Source organism: Planococcus citri, chromosome 4 (assembly GCF_950023065.1).
Source record: "Planococcus citri chromosome 4, ihPlaCitr1.1, whole genome shotgun sequence".
Taxonomy (NCBI): Eukaryota; Metazoa; Arthropoda; class Insecta; order Hemiptera; family Pseudococcidae; genus Planococcus; species Planococcus citri.
In genome coordinates, this window is record NC_088680.1 from 15,831,184 (window position 1) to 15,847,624 (window position 16,441).

The 16,441-nt window shown below is 35.1% G+C and overlaps 2 protein-coding genes across 2 annotated transcripts in view; both read right to left on the reverse strand.

The window, feature by feature from the left end:
• LanA (laminin subunit alpha) overlaps positions 1-16,441 on the reverse strand; it is a 112,315-nt gene that overhangs the window by 78,723 nt on the left and 17,151 nt on the right. Inside the window, exons 15-30 of the mRNA XM_065362157.1 lie at positions 16,261-16,410; positions 16,044-16,175; positions 15,762-15,971; positions 15,386-15,682; positions 15,152-15,301; positions 14,896-15,076; positions 14,658-14,815; positions 14,425-14,575; positions 10,908-11,144; positions 10,675-10,837; positions 10,464-10,584; positions 10,223-10,387; positions 9,905-10,136; positions 9,587-9,827; positions 9,257-9,485; positions 9,032-9,159 (exon numbers count right to left, since the gene is read on the reverse strand). Coding sequence (XP_065218229.1) covers positions 9,032-9,159; positions 9,257-9,485; positions 9,587-9,827; positions 9,905-10,136; positions 10,223-10,387; positions 10,464-10,584; positions 10,675-10,837; positions 10,908-11,144; positions 14,425-14,575; positions 14,658-14,815; positions 14,896-15,076; positions 15,152-15,301; positions 15,386-15,682; positions 15,762-15,971; positions 16,044-16,175; positions 16,261-16,410 — 2,945 coding nt within the window. The remainder of the gene's footprint in view (positions 1-9,031; positions 9,160-9,256; positions 9,486-9,586; positions 9,828-9,904; positions 10,137-10,222; positions 10,388-10,463; positions 10,585-10,674; positions 10,838-10,907; positions 11,145-14,424; positions 14,576-14,657; positions 14,816-14,895; positions 15,077-15,151; positions 15,302-15,385; positions 15,683-15,761; positions 15,972-16,043; positions 16,176-16,260; positions 16,411-16,441) is intronic.
• Positions 419-3,615, reverse strand: LOC135844064 (uncharacterized). The gene is made up of 2 exons (XM_065362161.1): positions 3,322-3,615; positions 419-3,066 (listed from the first exon to the last, which is right to left on the reverse strand). Exon 2 carries the CDS (start codon positions 3,025-3,027, stop codon positions 961-963), a length of 2,067 nt encoding a protein of 688 aa, XP_065218233.1. The 5' UTR covers positions 3,028-3,066; positions 3,322-3,615; the 3' UTR covers positions 419-960.

Below are 16,441 nucleotides of genomic sequence, written 5' to 3' on the forward strand. Positions count from 1 at the left end.
GGCTTTTGGGCAAAGTTTTGAAAAATGTGGGATTAGTTATACTTACTATTTTGGTATTTCTAGCCAAAAGCAAGACATGTTTTTTCACGAATTAGGGTCGAGATTTGGAAAGATTGGATTTTGAAATTAAAAAAAAAAAAAAAAAGAAACTTTAGCAATGTGGTTAAGTACTTGAAAATTACCTGAGTAGGAGACCTGCGAAAACTACAAAGGAACGAGTTTCTTCCCAATTTGGTTTGATATTTTCCCTTTGGGAATGAAAAGTCTTGAAAAGTTAGAAAATATGAATCAAAGTTGCCAGTTTCCAAATTGGGAATTTCGCAATGAATTTTTTCAAAATACTACGAAGAATGAATTTTCGTATTCCCCAATTTCCTCCTCTTCAAAAAAAGGGCGTTTATTACAAAAAGATACAAAATTGAAACCATATAAATTTATTTACGATAAATCCAAAAATTCTGCTCCTTCAGCAATATTTTACAACCTTAAAAATTATGTACGTATCTGCGTTGAAAACAAATCGCGATAATAAATTCAAAATATTATACCTAACCTATCTATGTATTCAAACAAATGTAAGGCAGCCTACGAAATGATACAACAAAATAAAAATACAATCATAGATACAAATAAATTGATTCAAATTGCGAAAAACTAAAATAATTATTTTAAATGTTGCAGATTCTTTTTGAATTTAGAAAAAAAACAACAATGAAAAAAAATGCTGAAAAAATTACAGAAATTGGTAGATTCAAAAAACACAAGAAAATTCTACCTACTAAAAAATGATCTGAACATGAACAATATCTCAATAAATTGAATATCTCAATGACAAAAAAAAATTGTAGCCACATATCAACGACACTTATTTTACTTTTACATCGTTTTTCAAATTTATATCAATTCCGTACATCCGTACTTACTTTATCAAAATAATTAGCAGACGAGACAGCTCACGAACTACAACTGGGTAAACCAACAATCAAAATATAATCGATCCTTTTTATCTGCTTTCAAAAACAATTTCATCGCCTCGCTATTCCGGTGATCATTCCTTTTACGCGATTTATACTCCTGCGCAGCTTGTTCACTTCCAAAATACCAACGTAAAAATCCTTCGATCGAATGAAAACCAATTTCTTCAAAACACACAGCGACAAAAGAATCAGGGCACTTCTGCCAAGCCACCCAAAATTTGTACATATTGATCAGAAAATTTTCGAACAGATTATCCATCCGAATGTTACATCTCAATTCAGATAATTCTTTTGGACTAAAGTCACACCATTTCAGAAATTTATCCCAATCGTCCACGGATAATGCTTTGAAATTACCGAACGTCAAAACATGCCGGACTCTTTCCTTGAAAAATCGCTTCAATTCCATCAATCGTTGATCAGGAAACTTCAAACAACGCAGTAATCTGTCGAATATTTCAAAACAGCTGAATGAAATCCAAAATGACAACAGACCGGTCTCTTTATCAGGAAGGTGACATTCTAGCAATTCGGCTGCTTCTTCCAATGTAAAACAACCATCGAAAAATTGAAAACATTTACTTAAATAGAAATCAGACTTACGCCCAATGATCCAGCTCAAGTTTCGATTAATTATTCTTGTTCTTACAATACGTGCTTGTTTATCGTCGTCAGCATCCGAACAACAAAACATCAGGTACTCGGACAGCTCTTCGAACAATTCCGATTTCAAGAAATCCGCGAAATTATGTCGCATTAATCCGTAATCTAACATTTCGTTTGTTTTAAACTTGACAACATCGTTTACATTGTTAAAACACAACGGCATCAATTCATGCAGATCTGAGGTCTTGGCGAGACGAGTCAAAGTTAGCCACCATTCGCGCCACATTTTTTGCCCAATTCCATAGTTAGCATCTTTTAGTAGTTCGATCAAGAAACCAAAATCGCGACCAAAAAGGGGACCATACGCATTATCTAAACATGCTGCGAACAAATTCACAACATGATCGTCGTCCTCTTCCGAAGTAATGTAATCTTTCAAATGATCAGGAGCAGAAAGCCATATTTCTTTGAGTATGATCGCTGCATACCTCGAATATTCGCACTTATAAGCCACTTTCGATAACGGCAATAAAATTTCGTACGAAAACGTGGCACCCTCAACGATTGAATTCTTTCCGTAGTTCCAAAGCTGTAAAGCATACTGGCAGTAGACGTCATCTATGGCAAAATATACAATAAATAGAAACCATTTTGATCTCACGAAATTTTTCAGCACCGTATCATTCGAGTTCATTATTATTAAACGAGATGTGTGTTTTGTAGGATCTTCCTTCATCCATCTTTCGTATTCGAAGTGACATTTTTCTTGCGCAATCCAAATTTTGTCTAGGAGGGAACTTTTTTCTTGCGTGTTCAACTTACTCCAAAAGTACTCGATTTCTAACCAGTTTCTCACATAAAACTCAATGTCAGAAAGCAGGCTGGAAAGCGTATACCATTCAGGCGATTTTTGTTCCGGTCCGTAACCTTTCTTCAATTCGCCTCTCATACGAGAACACCAATAATCCATCAAATCGACGCGCTGATAATGATCAGGGACGCTAAAACTGCGTTTACGGAATCGCTTATCATCTTTGACCGACGGCCACAAATGTTCAATATACTCCTCGATGCAATACGAACAAGCGATTTCGAACTTTCTCTCTAAATCGAATCGGCGCAAATTCGACATGAGTAAATTTTTGATTGTTCTTCTAGAGCAAATACCGCCAGCGGAATCGAAAGCTACAAAGTTGATCATAACTTCAGGAGGTGGTTTCTCGCCTATGAACAATCTAGAATCGTGAATCCATTTTTTGATCTCTTTACTAATTGATTGGATCTTATCATTGATCATCGATCGAATACTCGCTGGGAGGATGAGCGGAAGGTCGCTGGAATTACACCAGGTAATGAACGCGTATTTTGATGCCGCTATATCCTGCAGAGTCCGGGGAATGAAATGGAAATCTGGGAAGGATTCTTGCGACTGGTCGGATTCCATTTCAAGTTCGCCAATTTTCAAAAGGAACTGATGAAAACCCTGGAAATGATCGATCATCTTAATAACGGATAGGTTTCATAACTCGTATCCAGCACTCACTAGTAAGGGAAACTCTTGATTCCGGAATCCCCGATTGGAACGAAACTTGGATAGATTAAAAAGGACCTTTAAAAATCGACCAATCTAATTTTCATTCCGATCGGAGTTTCTCGAGCCGAAGAAATTCCCTTATCAGTAGGATGATGGAATCAAATCCAAACAAAAAAAATAAGGTATGTACTTAATTCTACTTACCAGTGATAACTTTTAATCCATTTAGAAAATACAGTATGTAACTAGCTATTTAAAGGCACAATACCTTTGCAAACCGAACTCGAACTATTCGGACAAAATTTTCACAACATGTAACAAAACATGAGATTTCTTCTATGATATCCTAACTACATATCAAAATCAAAAATCAAACATCAAACACTATCGAGCATTCGAGTTTCGGAGCCGGTTTTATTTCCGGTATTCTCATGAAGAGACGCGTGGTTATCTTTACCCACTACAGGATGCGCAATACGCAATTGAATCGAGTAAATAAAATAGGTATCGCGGTTATCGAGTAATCTACTGCTGAAATGGGATTATTTCAAGTTCACTAAAAACTTTGACACGCCCTAACACCTAACAGCCTTTAAAAAAGGGCTTGAGGGATGCGATTTGGGCCATGGGTCATCCCTTCGGGAGGTCAATTTCCACAAGAAAAATTTCAAAAAATCGCCGACCTCACCCCCCCCCCCACCACTTCTTGCTCGAATTGACATGGAATGACCCATGATTAAGTCGTTTTTGATTTTAAATAGACATATTATGTACCTACATATTTTTCATGCAATTCACACAGGGCTCGTAATTAACTTTAGCAATCAAAAAAGTATCTAAAAAAGTGACAAACATGGTCAGAACATTTCAATGCAGAAAAAAATCACCGAAAAAACCAGAACTTTTCGTTTTAAATAAAAATCAAAAAATTCAACTCGATAGAAACTTGTTACAATAATTTCAGCAAAAGCAGGACTTTTTGGTAATTAGTGCCAAAAAAATTATACTTTTTTGCAATTTTTGCCAAACACTTGATTTTACAACTTTTTAGTTCGAAAAAATCTTTGCAATTCGAGGCAACAAAGAGAGAATTTCGCAATTTCTGGCAAAAAGAAAAAAACCACACATCAGCACAAACTTTTGAAGATGAGTAAAACTTTTTGGACTTTTTTTTTTGCAAAAAAGTACAACTTTTAGCAATTTTTGGCAAAAGGCGAAATTTGTTAGACTTCGACAATAATTTTAGCAGAGGCAGAGCTTGGGTTTCTTGAATTTTTTTTGGAAATTTTGCTATTAGACAGTAAATATTTTTCAAAACGCAAGACTTTCACAATTTTCGCATAAAGCAGTACTTTTTTTGGACATTTTCGGCAAAAAGAAGCGGGACTTTCGGGAAATTTTTGGCAAATTGACAAAAAAATAATATTTTTCTCGCAAATTTTTGTCAAAAGAGCTGGACCATGTTGCAACTTTTCGCGAAAAGCGGGACGTTTCTTTTGGAAAAAAAAGCTCGCAGCTTTAGAGTACTCAATTTTTAAAAAAATAAAGCAAGACTTACAAAATTGTAGCAAAAAAAAATTAATTCTTGGCGATTTTTGACAGTCCTCTCAAAAAAGTAAGACTTTTGTGATTTTTTGAAGAAAAAAACAAGAGACTCTGGAGTTTTTTTTTACGAGAAATCAGAGTTAACTTGAATTTTTAGCAATAAACTAAGCTTTTTGATAACTTCGAAATTGACGGTATTTGTCACTATTTTAGTAGATATTTTTAACAAAACGCGAGACATTTTTTTTTGTTTTCTTCGCAAAATATAGGATCATGACATTACATGGGAAAACTGAATTTCGGAAATTTTTTCTTAAAAATTAACTTCAGCATCTAACTAAAATTTTGAAAGAATCAAGTAAAAGTTACAAAGTTACTTCAATTACCTAATATCATCGGGTTAGTACCGTTTTCTATCGTTTACAAAATGTCGTTTTAATTAACTAAATCGCCATTGGTATGCCACTTTTATTAGTACAAATGACTACCGTGCAAACCACCTTTTCTATGTCGGTATCTTTCACATTGTATATTTTTCATTTAAAAAATAACAAAAAAAAGTTCACCAAGTAGGCAATAAAAACAAATACCTTTATTTTTTTGCCGTAGTAGGCGACAAAACCTTACATAAAAAATTATAAAATGACAAAGAAATAAATGGGCAACTAGATCATCTTACATAAGAACAATACTAATTAAACGGTGGAAAAAACTGAGAAAAAACTTGTGCACGTTGAACAGAAATGAAACTCGAATCAAAATCCAAAAATCATTAAAAATCACAAAAAAATTCAAATAACAAAAATTTTACAAATTTAGTCTCGAAATCTACACAAAATAGAATTGATTCGAACATAAGTACTCGTAAATAAAAAAAATTGCAACTTAATCTGAAAATCGATTCCGATTCCACAAGTTGATCGAAAATCCACCAATAAAATACAACGAATCAATTCGAATTCCAAAATAATATCTAAAAACACATCCCAACGGAGTAAAAATGCATGCAATCAAGTAAGCCACTTTATTATGAAGCCCAAGCCACGAATTATCCTTTCCCAGAAACCGTAGTATCTTTCTACTCTCGAATCATCATTCCTGTCTCTGCCGCGATATTGTTGATTCATCTCTGAGGCAATATTTCGTTTCAATTCTTCCATTTCTTTCTTCAAATTCAAAAATTCTTCTCTATGGTCTAATTTGTCGTTTCTAAGATATGTGGAAACTTCATCGATGCTTTGTTTCTTCACCTCTGCAGCGATATTCCGCTTCCAGTCTAGGTATTCTTCTTGGCGGTCTAGTTTGTCTTGTCTTAGATGTTGTTTCGTCTCCGAATCAATACTTCGTTTCCAGTCCTCCATTTCTTTCTTTAAATTCACAAGTTCTTTTTCGCGCTCCAATCTGTTTTCTTGCATGACAGCTAACATGATGAATATTCCAGCACCAAACGCGATTTTCGTCCACATTTCGAATACACGATATCAAAATTTAAACACAGCAGATAGCAGATTAGAAAAGCTAATCAAAGCGAACGTTCGACGTGATACACAAAACCGATTTAAGTCTTAACTTCGCCGAATTACACACAACCACAATAACACTACAGAATGCGAAACCGATTTCTGTACCACTTTGTAAACGCGATAGTACAATCTTAAAACGCGTATCGGAATGCAATATTGATACGAAACCGCCACAGGAAACGGAAAATATTTTTACAGACTGCACAGAACTCAGAACGGCCAATGAAATGACCATTCGTTCTGTACTAAACTAACAACACGATAAAGACCAATGAGTCAGCTATTTAGGCAGCTGTAGAGCTGACCACTTAAAATAATCTCTACTCGCATACACACACACTCTACCTAGTACCTACGTTTCAATAAAATACGCGCAAGAGTAAAATTTCAGGTGCCCAACAAGCAGTACAACATGCAAAAGCAGTACTTCCAGTCAGCAATTTTTGCAAAATTCTCCTAAAGGACGAAAGAGTTGAGAGAATAACATGGTAAATCTCAAGTTTGATTCCAAATCTTTCAAGAGTGGGAAGGAGGAATTCATGCAAGTTGACATTCTTTCATTTTAAAGAAGATTTATAGGAAAATGAAAAAATAAAAAATTTTAAAGAAAGAATACAGGAAATCAAAAATTTTAACATAGTTTGAAAAAAATGACGTCTTTAAATGGAAGGTTTATATTGAGGGGGTGGGGAGAGGGGTGAAGTGTTCAATTTTAAATAAAAAGAAAAATCTGACAAAATGTCGGAACATCATTTATGAAAGTTTGTTGTATTCACTGTTTTGGTCCAAGTTCTCAAAGCCAGCGAAATTTCATACTTAAACTGAAACTTTATTCTAAAAATTGTTCACTTTTTTCCAGGTTTTAATTCATGAACTTTTTTTTCAAGTTCTCAAAAGTCTGACCAAGTGTAACATAATTTCAAAATGCCAGAAAACGTTCATAATTTTCCAATATTTTTTAAAAATCTGATATACTTATACCTACTCTTAATATCAAAAATTCATCGTGATTTTTTTTTTTTTTAATTTGACATAATGCAAGTTGATAATTTTTTTTTTCAATTTTCAAAAAACTCGTTCGATCTTCTTTCAAATTTTCAAAAAACTCGTTCGATCTTCTTTCAAATTTTCAAAAAACTCGTTCGATCTTCTTTCAAATTTTCAAAAGCCTGAAATACCTACCTAAAGTCAAAAAGTCAAATGATTTTTTTTTCGAGTTTTAAAAAGTCAGCGTCACACAAATTTCAGAATCCATCGGCGCGGCGCAAAAAACACATTTTGGTTAATAATTTTAAAATTTTGGACTATTTTTGCAACTTTTTAGCAATTTTTGGCAACGAAGTGAATTTTTGCAATTTCGGTCAAAAAGCTAATTTTTGACCAAAATACGTTTTAGCAATTTCTGACCAAAAAAACCAAGACATTTGGGCGTCTCTTGAAATAAAAAATACTTTTGGCAATTTTGGTGAAAAAGTGAGAATTTCGTACGAAAGCAAGAGCAACAGTGCAAGACTACGGCAATTTCAGAAAAAAGTAGGACCATTTTTACTAGTTAATTATCTAATTGAGGGCCAAAAAATACATATTCTTTTCAAAATTTCTGTCAAAAAAGCAGTATTTGGACAATTTTTGAAAAAATGTGAGACTTTTTGAAATTTTTTCAAAAAAATTGACCTTTTTGCTGAAACGCGAAAATTTTTTGTAAATTTTGATCGAAAAAGTAACCATTTTGGAGAATTATTGGCAGAACTCAAGATTTTGACAATTTCAGCAAAAGGAAAGGCATTTGGCGATTTTCGGCCAAAAAGCTAGGATTTTAGACAAAATTTGTCAAAACAGGGAGACTTTTTGGAAAGTTTGAAAAACAGGTGACATTTTGCAACAATTTTACGCGAGTTTTCGTCAATTTTTGCAAGAAGCACGATTTTGATAATTTTAGCAGGAATCAAGATTTTATGGCAATTTTTTTGCAGTTTTGGTGGAAAAAGTAAGAATTTCTGATAACTTTGGAAGAAACAGAGGGATATTTTGGAATTTTTTGAAAAAAGTGACAATCATTGGCAATTTTTCTAAAAAGCGAAAATTTTTGTAAATTTTTGACAAAAGCAACACTTGAATAAATGGAAAAAAATTGAAATTTCAGCAAAAGAAAAGTTTTTTTTGGCAATTTTAGAAAAAAAAAGCGTCGGGACTTTTAGGGAATTTTTGAAAAAAAAATAAAATTAGACCGAGAAAGCGAGATTTTGTCAATTTTTGGCAAAAAGCAAGACTTTGACAATTCGAATGAATTACATAGTACATAGTTGATCGAAGTCAATGGAATCAACTTGAGACGATAAAATCTAGTTAAACTGATTGAGCCAATTTCGATTTTGAATTGAAGCTACCTATAGTGGTACATTTTGAGAATAAGGAGCATTCTCTGAGAACAAAAATCAGCCTCAAAATATTTCATTTTCTTTATCCATGTCTGAAGTACATAAATGCTTGAAAACACGTCGATAAATTAATACTTATAATGTGATGTAGAAAGAATTATCTCAAAATAAAAGCTGTCCAATGGCCCATATCACAATTTTAGGACTTTTTTTGTGGCGAAAATTGGGCCCAAAAATATATTTTAAAAAAATATTATGCAAACCGCAATTCTCCGGGAAAGGGGGAAGGGGTGGTCTAAAAAAAGGCACATAGCGCACATAGCCCTTCACAATTTCGATTCACTCGATATAAACTGCTAATACGAAAAAATTCGTCAGAGCTGGTAACACTGAATACATCATAGTATTGAGTTTCCTTCCCCCAAAAATAAGCATGCTCGAAAAAAATAAATTTCAAAAAAGACTCACTTGTTGGAATGTATCGGCAAAGGACACGCGCAGATCAAACAATCATTCGGCGATCCGACCGTAGAATTTCCGTAATATCCCATTTCGCACTTCTCGCAATGATCTCCTTTGGTATTATGTTTACAATCCTGAAAAAAACAACAATCACCACGATTATTGATCCAATTTCATAATAATACTCAACTCGGTGACAACTGACATGAAAAACACTGGTATAATACTCACAATGCAAACTCCAGTCGCTTTATCGCAAGTGGCAGCGTGTCCGTTGCATTGGCAAGGTATACAATTACCACCAAAAAGACCGGTGGAAGATCTGTAATACCCGTCAGCACATTCTTCGCAACTCAATCCGACGTAGTTGGAAGGACAATGACACTGCTCCACCGCCAAGGCTATTCCAGAAGAAGGACTATATTCAGGTACACCGATTTCGAAAGATATTCCAACCAGTCTATGGGAAAATACACATAAATTAATATTTTCCATCATCCCGAAGTTTAAAAAATAACATAGATAAGAATGAAGAAAAATAAATAAATAAATGAAACATACTCGGTGATATCTCCTCTTTCAACGTACGAAGCCTTGACAAAAATAGCCGTCAAATTCTGCAAAATTAGCATAAAATCTTCACGGCTAACTGGTTCGGAAGCCGGATTCAAGAATTCGGTTTCGACCATTTTCACCGAAATCGGGAAATACGCGTTGCTATCCGGTTGGGCAACCGATGTATACTGAATAAAAGTATTAGCATCACTGAATAAAATCAAATCAGGACCAGCGATGGCGCTTCCTACAAAAAAAATTATCCATTTTCAATTTATTTCATTCCTCATCGTTAAATCATATTCGTGGGAGAAAATTGCTTACTATCGGGAGTGCTGGTATAATGTACGGTATAGTTGAAACTTCCTCCATAAGCAGATAGCTTATTACCGACAAAAGCTTCAGGAGCGATGAAATACGAAGGGGTTTCCAAAATGTAACCCATGTTTACAGATATTCCGCCGTTTTTCACGTCAACTGGTGTCGGTAGTTTGGTGAATTCCAACGTTTTCTCAATATTCACATTCGCCAGAGTCCAGTTTTCGTACGAAATTATCTAAATTGGACAAAACAAAACGTATTCGTTAAATCGAGTATTGATTTCGAGGGCTCAAATAACGAGTGAATTTATGATATATTTACGGCGGATAAGAACAATGTTGAGCTGGAGCATCGGGACGTTCGACCAAAACAGAAACATTTCGTGCATCCGGCGGGATCGTCGCGTTGTAAATTGAACGTACCATCTTTGCAAAGGTCGCAAGCTGCCCCTTGAACGTTCAATTTACACAAACAGGCTGCGTTCGTCTAAAAAGCAAATAAACAATGTAAATCGACATCGTCGAACCTCGAATTTCAAGAGATGAACAGCAAATGGACTCACTTGATTACAAATCTCATCAGTGGTTCCTCTTAAATCGCAGGTACATTTTACACAATGTGGGTAAGCGTAGAATCCGGCCACACATCTGTCGCAAGTTCTTCCTTCGATATTCTTCATACATCTGGCGATAAAATAAATACGAAGGTGTAAAGAATAGACAATCATAGCAGAATTCTACTCAATACACATGATTAGCTATAACGAATCTTACTTGCAAGCTCCAGTAAACAAATCGCACTGCAAATTATTATTTTCGACACCCTGATACGCGCAATTACAATCTTCGCAACCGATAATTGGATCAAAACCGTACGTGTAAGCTTGACATTGATTGCATTTCTCGCCGATTACATTTTGAGGACAAATACAGTCACCTGGAACACGATTAAATTTAAATTCCAACTCAATCGATAGTATCAGAATTACATGGATGAGTCATCTTACCGGTATTTGGATCACAGACAGCGGTAGAAGAACAATTACACGATCTGCAATTGGGAAAACCAAAGTAACCAGTTTTGCAGTTATCGCATCGTTTTCCTATCACGTTATCTCGACAAGGGCACTGGCCACCAAATTTCTCGCATTCGAAACTCAACGATCCGTCCCAATCGCAGCGACAGGCCAATGCTCCGTGATTATATTTAGAAGTCAGTGAGAATGTGGCTTCTTTGCAAAAACCTATAAAGAAATAAGGGGTTGATTAAAAAACTCTTTGATTAAAAATAGTTGCATTTCGAAGAGGAAGCACTTGAAGATTTTCAACTTTGATAAGAAAAAAAAATCAAAAGAATGCATTGTGAACCCATCAAACCCATGTTAGTTAAAATTGAAGCTACTCGAGTAGATGATTCAATTTTTAAAGAATTTTGATCCATTTAAAAAAAATGTTTCATTTGAAAAATGTTTCTAGCTAGTTTTGGTTCCTAAACATCAGATTTCATAACAATCTTCGTAAACCCATGGAAAGGAAGTTGTAGCCAGGCTGTTATCAAATAATTGAGTTTGAACTTGATAAGGAGGTAAGAGGTACTGAAGGGGATGACTCTATGCTCTATATTGTTCATTTCAAATTTTTTTGATCACAACAATGACCTTGAGTTCCACTTTGAAAAGTTCAAATCACCATAGATCGCTTTTGAAGCATTTCTTGAGGAACTTTTCTTAATTTTTGCTTAGTTTCATCGTCCTTCATTCACTTTAAACTGTTTTAATGACGTTTCAACAAATTCTCCATCAATTTTAAATTTTGCCGAATTTTTTTTGCATCAACTTTTTCGCAACTTTTGACAGCATATTTTGCAGATTTTTTCATAATTTTTGCAATACTTGATTGATTTTCAACTATTTCATAGCGTATGACTTGGCTTGTAACCAATTTTTCAGCATTTTTTTGGATTTAGGCCAAAAATGAGGGGAAAAAATCAAAATTTTACCAAATTGACCAAGAAAGCTGAAATTTAGGATATACCCTATTTCCGACCTGCCAAACCGGTTGAAAACGGTTTCAAACCGTTGTGAGCAGTTCTGGAGCCTCCAGCAGATGTTTGAAACTCGAAATTCCCACAAAATTTCATCAATATGGAGTTGGAAAGCTGAAATTTATTCTCCAAACTGATTTCAATGCGCTACGAAGTACTGCAGGTGAATTTCAAGTCGTTTTTGAGTCTCTAGCAACTTTTTGAAAATTCTTGGAGCCTCCGGCAGATTTTTGAAACTTTAAATTTTCATAAAATTTCATCAAATGGAGATGGAAAGCTGAAATTTAATCTACACTCCAATTTTAACACCTTCTGAAGACGACTTCACGTGAGTTCTAGTCATTTTGGAGCCTTCAGCGACTTTTTTAAAATTACTGTGAAGCCTCCAGTAGATTTTGAAACTTGAAATTCCCGCAACATTTTACCAAATGGAGTTGGCAAGTTGAAATTTACTTCGCAAACTAATTTCAATACGATAAGAAGTCAACTACGTCGTGGTTTCAAATGGTTTTGAAGCGTCCAGCTACTTTTTGGAAATTTCAATTTTCCAAAAAACGACATACGACCTTTCAAAAAGTCGCTGGAGGCTCCAAAACGACTTTAAACCCACCAGCAGTCGACTACGTAGCGTATTGAAATTAGTTTGCAGAATGAATTTTGACTTTCCACCTCCGTTTGATGAAATTTTGGGAAAATTTCGAGTTTCAAAAAACTACTGGAGGTTTCAGTAATTTTCAAAAAATTACTGGAGGCTCCAAAACGACGTGAAAATTCCCTGCAGTTGAATATGTAGCGTATTAAAATTAGTTTGCAGAGTAAATTTCGACTATCCAACTCCATTTGATGAAATTTTGAGGAAATTACGAGTTTCAAAAATCTGCTGGAGCCTCCAGAACTGCTCAATAGGGTTTGAAACCGTTTCCAATCGATTGGGCAGGTCAAAAATAGGGTATATCCCAAATTTCAGCTTTCTTGGTCAATTTGGTAAAATTTTGATTTTTTCCACTCATTTTTGGCTTAAATTTCATTTTCAAAAATTCACCAAAAATCGAAAAACGCACTTTAGCACTTGAAATTTTGACAGGTGATAAATTTTTGCCTAATCTTTCGATCTACATACCTTTGTACGGTTTGAAAAATTTTGTGCAAGTCCTATGTTGGAATGCAAAATCTGCGATTTCGGCTGACCTGTAAATCAAAATGGCCGCCATTTTGTAAGTAGGGCCACTTTTTTTTTGAGTACAAGGGCTAGAAATGTTCCTTAGGACTCCCACTGTAAGAAAAAAGTTGTCCCGTAGGGTCGACGGGAAGGGGGGTGCAATAGATCCTTAAGTGAGCTTCCGGACTATAATTTTTTCATTTTTTGCTACTTACCAATTTTTTTTTATTTTTGCGGATTTTGTCATTTTTAGCAGATATTGCTATTTTTTTTCATTTTTAGTAAATTTTACCAAATTTTTTCATTTTTTATAATTTTTCGATTTTTTAAAATATTTTTTAGCCGATTTTAACACATTTTTTTTCATTTTATTGCAAATTTTACCAAATTTTCTCATTTTTTGCAAATCTTACCCAATTTTTTCATTTTGAAAAATTTTGCCAAATTTTCACATTATTTTTTTGACAATTTTACCAAATTTGAGTCCAGACAGGCAGACAGCCATGAGAGGCTCGACAGGTAGGTCAGTGACCTCAAGATGGCGGTCAGACGGGTCAATGACCTTAAGAGACCAGCCAAGCAGATAGACGACCTTGGGAAGCTAAAATGAAAAGGCCAGACAACCTTGGGAGCCTAGACAGGTAGGTCAGTGGCCTTTAAGAGTCCGGACAAAGGGGTCCATGACCTTAAAATGCAAAATAGCTGACCTTGGAAAGCCAAACAGGCAAGTCAATAGCTTAAAAACCTGGTCCGGATCAACAGACGAGACTGCGGAAGATCTCAGCAAAGCTCACAGTCAGGCTTTGTCCGGATCAGGCTGAAGACCTCCTCCGGATGATCACTTCTGATCGAGCATCAAGTCAACTTCACCAAAAAACATATCCATGATTCAAAACTTTCCTCTGAGAGAAGACTCAACATCAATTTTTTCATGGCGTGATGGCGTTTCAGAAATTTAACAATTATTATTTATTTTTCTCATATTTTTGCACAATTTTTCCCATCATTTTATCAACTCTTTCGCAACTTCCAACAATTTTTCAAAATTTTATGTTCCATCAACTTCTGACCGTTTTTAAACAACCTACGTTTTGTAACAATTAAAATGTACGAGTCGCTCTAGATTATTATTTTCTAGTCTTCGAAAAGACTTATGAAAAATTTAAAAATCAGCAAGTGGTGAAATTTATGTACACAGAAATTTTACAAGCTTTTTCCAAAAATTCAACTTTTGTCAAAATCAAAACCGCACAACTTGCAAGTTTTCTTTAATAATAAATTACCTAACCAAAATAGTCCATTTAAATAATTCAAATTTTACCTTCTTGCGACGTATCCAGATGGAAATGATTTTGACCACATTTTGAAATAAACATCACCGTTTGATCAAAAGGTAATTCGGTAGTGATTTCGTCGGTATACCGATCGCTTGGTATGAGCAATATATACTGAACCCATACGCCTTTACGAGCCTGCAAAAAGAAAATTCAATTCACAACCCAACGTTCATCGAAAGACTCACAGCCCATAGGCTTAAAAAAAACAACTACTCACCGTTAAAGAAAATACAAAATTCTCGGTCAATTGGAAAACATTATTTCCATTCTGTTGTTTGACCACAGATCTGCAACCAGAAACACCTGGGCAATGATGCAAGCGTACTTTTGTATCGTACATTTGACCATTGTGAATAACACCAGTTCCATCGAAATCTAAATTTAGACAAAAAAACGTACAATAAACACCAATCGTTCACAATAAATTATCTTTTTCATTATAATCGTAATCTCACCTGGATGATCGGGTTGATAATAATGCACAATAAAGGTATACGGTCCTGGTTTGGGTACCTTGCCGGTGATATCGACCGTCGAATCTTTATCGTCTAAATACACGAGCTCGGTATTGTTATCGAGAACAGTGCTGGGTAAAATTTTACTAATTCTCTTCTCGTTGCCAACTTTGAAATCGAACTGAAAAAAAAATTCAAATCAATTCAACCGTTCATTAGATATAATTTTTTCCACTAATTTTAAAACCCATCTTACCTGTTTGGAATCCGGAGGCAATTGATAAATAGAAGGAACACATCTGGTATCGTTTATCACACACGAAGGTTTCGGTTTAACGTAATCCAATGACCATTGCTCCAGTGGAATTGCAACCAACGAATCGATACCAATACCTTCTCCAACACCCTGCAATTTTCGTTGACATAATTTAATAGGTACCTACCTAGTTAAAATCTCTCTGTGCAAGCTGTCGAAGCTCGAGAAACCCACCTTCAGTATCAAATTAACGTTATTCGAGTCCAATTCCCATACAGCTACTCTTCCATCTTTATCTGACACTACTTGACGACACAGGGTACGATATCGGCAAGGGTACACGGTCACGATACCTTTATTTCCACTTCTTTGCGTACTGCCTTGAACTTGAACCTGGGTCGTGTCTTGATTGGCTACTGTACCGTAATTTACGACGAATACGTATTTACCAGGTCGGGCTAGGATCAGATTAAAGTACAATTCTTGCTGAGTTCTGGATATCTTTGGCATTTTAGGTATTCCCAATGGTTTCTGGAATGAAAAAAAAACAAGCGTTCAATATTCACGAGTTCGAATTTACGAGCGATTTACCTATAAATACGAATCTTACTTCTAATTCGTCGTAATATTCTTGTACAGGTGATCGATTATCGTTGGCGCTGATAAAGGCGGCAGCTCCTTTAACTTGATCGAACGAGGATATATTTGGATACAGGTACATTCTGCAAAGGTCAGTTTTTTCCAATGTACAAGGAGTGGTTACGTTCGAGACTAGAGTACTTCCTTCGTAATATTCGGCCGGAAGTAATACGAAGTAATCCTGTTAATAAAGGTAAACATTACATTAGATCACTTGCAGGTAAACATCGATAAGATCGCTGAAGATCCTCACCAAGAATAAATTCTTCTCGGTTTTAATTTTAATAATCCAAGGACCCGGATTGAGCACAAATGGCGAAGGCATATTGCCACTGATTCCAGCAACAGTCACAAAAGCAGGAACAGTGGTCGGTTTGAGAACAACCTGAAATCGAATCCAATTGAAAACATGTAATAATATTCCATCAATTTTACAGAAAGCTGCAATATCAAGATGAGATCGTATTTACTTGGAATTTCTGTTCGACGTCGATATTACTGTTATATTCGGGTACAGCTGAAATAGTTCCAGTGACAGCTTGAGGATTAAAATTGATATAACGTAATACGATTCGATACAAGGAAGATTTGTCGATGACGATTGGATGAATTGTTTCGTTCTAAAATCATACAAGGTCGTTAGAATGATCT